Source organism: Gossypium raimondii, chromosome 3, assembly GCF_025698545.1.
Source record: "Gossypium raimondii isolate GPD5lz chromosome 3, ASM2569854v1, whole genome shotgun sequence".
Lineage (NCBI taxonomy): Eukaryota > Viridiplantae > Streptophyta > Magnoliopsida > Malvales > Malvaceae > Gossypium > Gossypium raimondii.
This window is the reverse complement of record NC_068567.1, coordinates 40,406,204-40,413,097: the sequence shown is the minus strand read 5'-3', so window position 1 is coordinate 40,413,097 and position 6,894 is coordinate 40,406,204. Positions and strand designations below refer to the sequence as shown.

The 6,894-nt window shown below is 29.5% G+C and overlaps 1 protein-coding gene across 1 annotated transcript; it reads left to right on the top strand.

The window, feature by feature from the left end:
* The first annotated feature begins 4,847 nt into the window (after positions 1 to 4,847).
* Positions 4,848 to 6,254, top strand: LOC105794279 (S-adenosylmethionine decarboxylase proenzyme). Its single transcript, XM_012623384.2, has one exon. The coding sequence runs from the start codon at positions 5,034 to 5,036 to the stop codon at positions 6,099 to 6,101; it is 1,068 nt and encodes a 355-aa protein (XP_012478838.1). The 5' UTR covers positions 4,848 to 5,033; the 3' UTR covers positions 6,102 to 6,254.
* Positions 6,255 to 6,894: the final 640 nt, after the last annotated feature.

Sequence of the window (6,894 nt, the reverse complement as noted above, 5' to 3'; positions counted from 1 at the left end):
CACATGCATTTTTATTGGTTTTTAAATAAAAAGGCTAAAATACTCAAAACTAATATAACTTATTTTAAATGCAAAAGGACATTAAAATAATTTACTTAATCGAGTTGGTGATCTATTGACTCATGACACCAGCTTAGTTAGAAGTTTAATTACTAATAATTGATAGAAGTAACAAAATATGAAAGTTAAAATGTATATTTAAAAAGAAAAGACTTTGGCTTTGTGGTGAATTTAAGATATTATTATTGTGATTATTATAATTTTAAATCTTACCAAGTGTATAATTATTTTTATTTTTGGTTAAAATTAAAATATTTTTAAATAATATAATTTTATTTTAAATGTTAATAAAACAAAAAATAATTTTTAATTAAATTAATATTTAATTAACTCATGAGATGAATTTAATTAAAAAAACAAGATTGTGGACGATATTCAAAAGTAAGGAACATCTTCTAGCTAAAGTGACCCAAAAGAGAATCTTTTTCCCTGGCATTTCGGATAGTGATCCAATCTCATATTAAGAATTAATAATTTAATTGTTATTACTTATTAGGATCAAAATAATGATAACCTTATAATTATTAATTTGCATTCAACATCATTTTGGGCGGATTCTGTTCTGCAACTGCAAGTTGGCAGAACCAGACAAGCTTTGAAACATGTGACGCTGAGGGACCGTCGACAACATAGCTCTTTTTTTTTTTTTTTGGACAAATAATATTTACTGTAAAGTTAAAAAAAGAACTTGTGGACAATAATACTCTATAAATTAGAAAAAAGATAAAAAGGAAAGCAACGATGTAGAATTACAGGTCAAAAGTCACGTACGTGTCAGATGAGAATCTTATCATCCTCACAAATTCAAATAATTGTTAAAGTTAGCCTTCTCCACACAAAATCTTTTAATACCTCACCAGGCTTCTTTTGGAACACGAATCTTTATCTCTTTGGTTAGACTTTATTATACATATTTATATTATTTTCAACAATTTAATGAAAAGCAAACATTTTAATTTTCAAAATTTATCTAAAATTATCCACAAGAAGCGTAAAAGATATACACCATTAAAATTACGTCTAATTATACCAAACAAAGCGCCTATCTAAAGTTAAAAATTCCAAATTTAGGAATTAATTATAACTAGAAAATAAGGTTTAAGTTCATATTGTCATGTAAAATGTCAAAAATATCACTATTTATAGCGTGGGGTATGTCACTTAGAAATTTGGTTGCTTTGCTTGACGAATTTGATTAGCCGCCCCCTTTTTAATATGTATATAAAAATCATTCAATAATCTAACACTAGACTTGACCATCTCTTCATTCATATCTAAAATTAAAATATATTTTCAGTAAATATGCCATTCAACTCTTGTGTAACATTTGTATTTTATTATTTTTACAATCAACTACGATGCTTTTTAATTAAAATTTACCAGTCAGCATTAATGTTGATGATTGAAAAATAATTTAATAAAATTATTTCAAATATTCTATTTTAGTAGTTAAAATAATTTAACTTGTAAACATTATAAATTGATAAATTAAATTCTTAAAAAATTCATATATCATAAAAGAAAAAATAAGTTTAATTTTATAAAATAACCATTTTATTTATTTTAATATTATTTTAATTAACTTATTATTGTTAAATATTAAAGTAAAATATAAAAAATATTTTTTATTAATTTATCTTCAAATTATTTTAAATTAAAAGTAAAGCAAAAAAATAAAATAGAATTAAAATATAGTGATAAATTTATCTTTAGTTCATAAGGACTTTCAATTTCCACTGACAATTTTGCATATTAACCCTTTTTAAAAAGAATAACCTGTTTATTTTGAGAAATATATACTACTGCATGTTCTTTTCTTCTGTAAATTTTTGTTAGTAAAATTTAGAAATAAATAAATTTAAGATTTTATGTATGATTAATAAATTAAGATATTGTTAGCAAGTATTTTTATGTAGAATTATTTAATTCTTAAATGCATTTATATTCATAAAATAATTATCAAGAGATGTCCTACATGAATAGAGGTTAATGCTAGTTAAAATGTATCAAACAGAGCCATCTATGAGAAGAAGAAAAAAAAGTTATTTTGAAACAAGATGTCGGCAACATTTTAAAAGAACATTTCTTTTACTTTTAATTTTTGGAATATATATCTTTAAAGAATATTTTAATATTTTTCAAAAGTTAAAATTTAAAGTTCAAAAATATTTTTAAAAATCCATAGTGTTAGGATAGTTTTTTGTTGTTGTTCATTGTTGGTTTGGGTTCAATGTTAAAGAGAAATAAATATTATATAATGGTCAAACTACAAAAACACCTAATAAGGCTCCATTTAGTTTCAAGAAACGGAAAATATTGAAGAAAAGTGTTTAGTTGAAAATTTTAAAACTATTTTGAAAATTAAAATATGTGAAAAATAGAAAATGATAAATAGTTGTTTTCACTAAAATGCCTTGTAAATTTAAAATAATGAAACCTGGGTTTTTAACTTGGGATAAATATCAAATTATACATGAACTTTAGTTTAGTGTACAATTTTATACATGAACTTTAATTTGGTGTAATCATACATATAAAATTTTGATTGTGGTTCAAATATATACATAAAACCTCAATTTTGATTCAATCATATACATTTATAAAAATAAATATATCAATTTATTTTAGGTTGAATAAATATAATTATTAATGTTTACAATATATAAACATAAAATGATGTTATATTAATAATTGTGTTAATAATTTGTGAGAATTTGATCAAATAAAAATTAATATATAAAATTACACAAAATCAAAGTTTATGTATAAAAGTACACGTTAGACCAAAGTTTATGTATAATTTTAAGATTTATTCTTTTAACTTCAAATCAATTCACCTTGGTTCAAACTCATATAAACATAAAATTATTCTTTTTAACCGATTTTCAAATATTAAATTTGATATATTGGTTTGAACCCATATAAATATAAAATTTTGTTATTCTTTTTTCATTATAAAATAATAATAATTACTAAACATGTTTCAATTATTAAAAATGATTTTATTTTTATTTATTAAACACAAAATTAATTTTTTAAAAACGTTTTTCTAAAAATAAAATTATTTTGAGTTTATTTAATTTTAAAAATACTTTTTAAAAAGGTTTTACATGAAGAAGAAATCATTTTTACCGATAAAAATTACGCATTATTTCGAAAAAAAAGAACGCACACACATTTTTAGCGTATCAACGTGGAATACACGTTTCTAACGCTTAACCGGTTCATAATGCCCAAAGAATACAGCTGTGAGTGCCCAGAGTCGTTTAACCAACACCTTCAGCAGGGGTAGATTAGTCAACTTAAAATAAAGAGAATATAATAGATAAGATTATAAAATAAATTACTGGAACGTTCCCAGAAAGTTGAAACGGACGAGGGGCAAGGCCGTAACTTTGCCAATGAGCAGTTGTATATACTTTTCCATGAAAAAAGCCCTACCTCCCCTAGATAAATACCCCCCCCCCTCCCCTCCATATGAAATCATAACCTGAAATTGCGTGAGCCGCTATAGTTACGAGTCCCTCCACCCTAGATTCTCATAATTGTGCTCCCCCCCTGCAAAGGCTTTATTCTTCATTCGCTTCGTTGAATTTTTATCTTCTTTTGCAAGTATTTTTTCCTCTTTCTTTTGATATATCAATATTTTTCAGATCTGAAGAATAACCGGTTTTCATTTATATACTGATATTTTGTTTTTGGCCTTCTTTTTAGTATCTGAACGGAGTTTGGTAATCCAGTTTTCGTCTTCGGTTGATTCAGGAAATCTTAGTTTTTGAATTGTAAGTAACGATTCTTTTATTATTTTTCTTTTTCTTAATTGATTATTCTATTTATTTTATATGTTGTAGTTATATGGTTTTGCATGCGACTTGAATAGAAGTTTGATTATTTCTGTCTTGGAATTAAAAGATGTATTCTTAAGAGGAAATGAATAATTTCTGCTTATAATATTATTTTGATAATGTATATGTGATTTCATAAAATAATAAAAGATTTTCTATGCTTTTTAGTTCGGCTTATTAGCCAAAAACTTTTGTAATATTTTCTTTATATTTCTTGGATCTTCTCTCTATTGTTGTGTATAGATATTATCGAGCTTTGTTTTGGATTTGGTTGCTTTTATTGTTCGATATTTCCAACTTCACTGTTTGTTTTATTTTATACTATTTTATATGAGCTTGTCTTTGTGTCTCATCCCCCAGTTTAATCCTTATTCGTAGATATTGTCTAGATAATCATGTGCATGTTGTTACCCTTCGTTTAAATATAGACTATAGTTTTTCTATTCAAATTGAAGAAAAAGAATTTCTGCACCTTCTTCCTAGAATATGAGTTTTTCTTAGTTTCTGTGTTGGCACTTTTTGCATTTGTTAAGTGTTCTACTTAACGCAGTTTTGGTTGATTTAAAACCTTGGATTTGAAACTAACATTTGGTTATTAAATTGGTTGTTGATGTTTAGTTGTTGTGTCGTGGTTCTTATCTTGCCTTTTCAATTGTTATGTAGGCGTGACTGAATGATCTAATGGAGTCTAAAGGTGGGAAAAAGAAGTCTAGTAGTAGTAAGTCTTTATTCTACGAAGCTCCTCTCGGTTACAGCATTGAAGACGTTCGACCAAACGGTGGAATCAAGAAGTTCAGATCTGCTGCTTACTCCAACGTAAGTAGTGGCCTATCTTTGATCTTGAAGAATGCTATTGGGATTTTATTTATCTTTGTCATGTATTACTGACATTTTTCTTTTCTTGTTTTGTAGTGCGCTCGCAAGCCATCCTGATATACTCACAAGCGTGCCGTCTGACCACTAGTAGTGGTTAATAAAACTGTTATTTGCTTTGTTAGTTAGTTTTAGATTATTTCCCGGACCAACTTCTTCCTCTTCTCTCTTCGTGGCTGGTTTCTTTACATTGCGTTCTCCTGATTTGGCGACTGTGTAATTCCGATAAAGTTTGCAGCCCTTGGTTGAATCACAATGGCAGTATCTGCAATTGGATTTGAGGGTTATGAAAAAAGGCTTGAAATTTCCTTTTTTGAGCCTGGCATCTTTGCTGATCCTGAAGGAAAGGGTCTTCGGGCACTTACCAAAGCCCAGTTGGATGAGATTCTAGGTCCAGCTGAATGCACCATTGTTTCTTCATTATCTAACAAGCAAGTGGACTCCTATGTCCTTTCTGAGTCTAGCCTCTTTGTCTATCCATACAAGATTATAATCAAAACCTGTGGGACAACTAAGTTGCTTCTTGCTATCCCACCCATCTTGAAATTGGCTGGCAGTCTATCCCTTGCTGTAAAATCTGTTAGGTATACTCGTGGGAGTTTTATATTCCCTGGTGCTCAGCCATTTCCTCACCGAAACTTCTCTGAAGAGGTTGCTGTTCTTGATAACTATTTCGGGAAGCTTGGCGCTGGTAGCAAGGCTTGTGTAATGGGTGGGCTGGATAAACAGAAATGGCATGTGTACTCTGCATCTGCAGAACCTGTGACCGCCACTGGCCCGGTTTACACTCTAGAAATGTGCTTGACTGGTTTGGACAGGGATAAGGCGTCGGTTTTCTACAAAGACCAATCAGGCTCGGCAGCTGTGATGACCATTAATTCTGGCATAAGGAAGATCCTTCCAGAGTCTGAGATATGTGATTTTGAGTTTGAACCCTGTGGTTACTCGATGAATGCGATTGAAGGTGATGCAATTTCTACTATTCATGTTACCCCAGAAGATGGATTTAGCTATGCAAGCTTTGAAGCTGTGGGATATAATCTGAAAGATAAGAATCTGAAGCAGTTGGTCGGGAGGGTGTTGCAATGCTTCAAACCGAGTGACTTTTCTGTAGCAGTTCACGTTGATGTTGGTGGTGGTCAGTCACTTGAGCAGAGCTGCCTGCTGGACGTAAAAGAATACTGTTGCGGAGAGATGGGCATTGAAGGGCTTGCAAGTGGAGGTTCCATGATGTACCAGAAATTTAAGAGCACTGGTGGCTGTGGATCACCAAGATCAACTCTGAAATGCTGCTGGAAAGAGGAAGAAGAGGAAGAAGAGTAGTTGAAAATCTCTTTTATGGTTTTATGTTTTTGTTTTCTATTATAAATAAATTGCTCCTGGTTAGGATGCATGGCGTTTGTGTATTTTATCTTATTTCGTGTCGTTATGACTTGGTATGAAATAGTTTTATAACTTTTGTTTTTCCATATGAAATTTACATGAAATTTTTGATGGCCCGCAAACAGCAAGCCCACTGGGGAAAATTTATACAATAAAAAGAACCTTCGAAGAGATCAATATCTAAGAATCGTATCTTGAAGGTTGAGAAGAGTCGAAAATATCTTTTGTTTTATTCATCAACGGTTGTTGAAAATTTATTCTCCGGACAAGGTTGGAACCGCTGGAATAAAGAGATCCTTCACATCGTGTATTATTTATATTTCTCACTTCATCTCCTTGTTAGTTGTCTCCCGGATCTAATTCTGTCTGAAGGTTCATCCCAAGAACCCAAGACTGCTTCTTTATTTGTGACAAATTTCTCATAAAGTTTATTTACATTTTTGCAAAATATATAATCATTGAAGGGTTTTCAGCAATTGTCCATAGTATAATAATAAATTTTGCGCTTGACTGAGATAAATTGAAAAGGCCTTTTTATTAAAAGAATTAAAATAATTAAAGAGTAACTCATGCGTTGCCCTTTTATTCATCCGCATCACCAAAAGTTTCAAAAACAAATTGTGTAACGAGTGCCAACCTTAGTACCAATCTAAGAAAAGTTATCCAATTCAAGGGCCAATTTTCTTATTAAGCCTTTATTTATATATATATATATATATATATATACATGCAT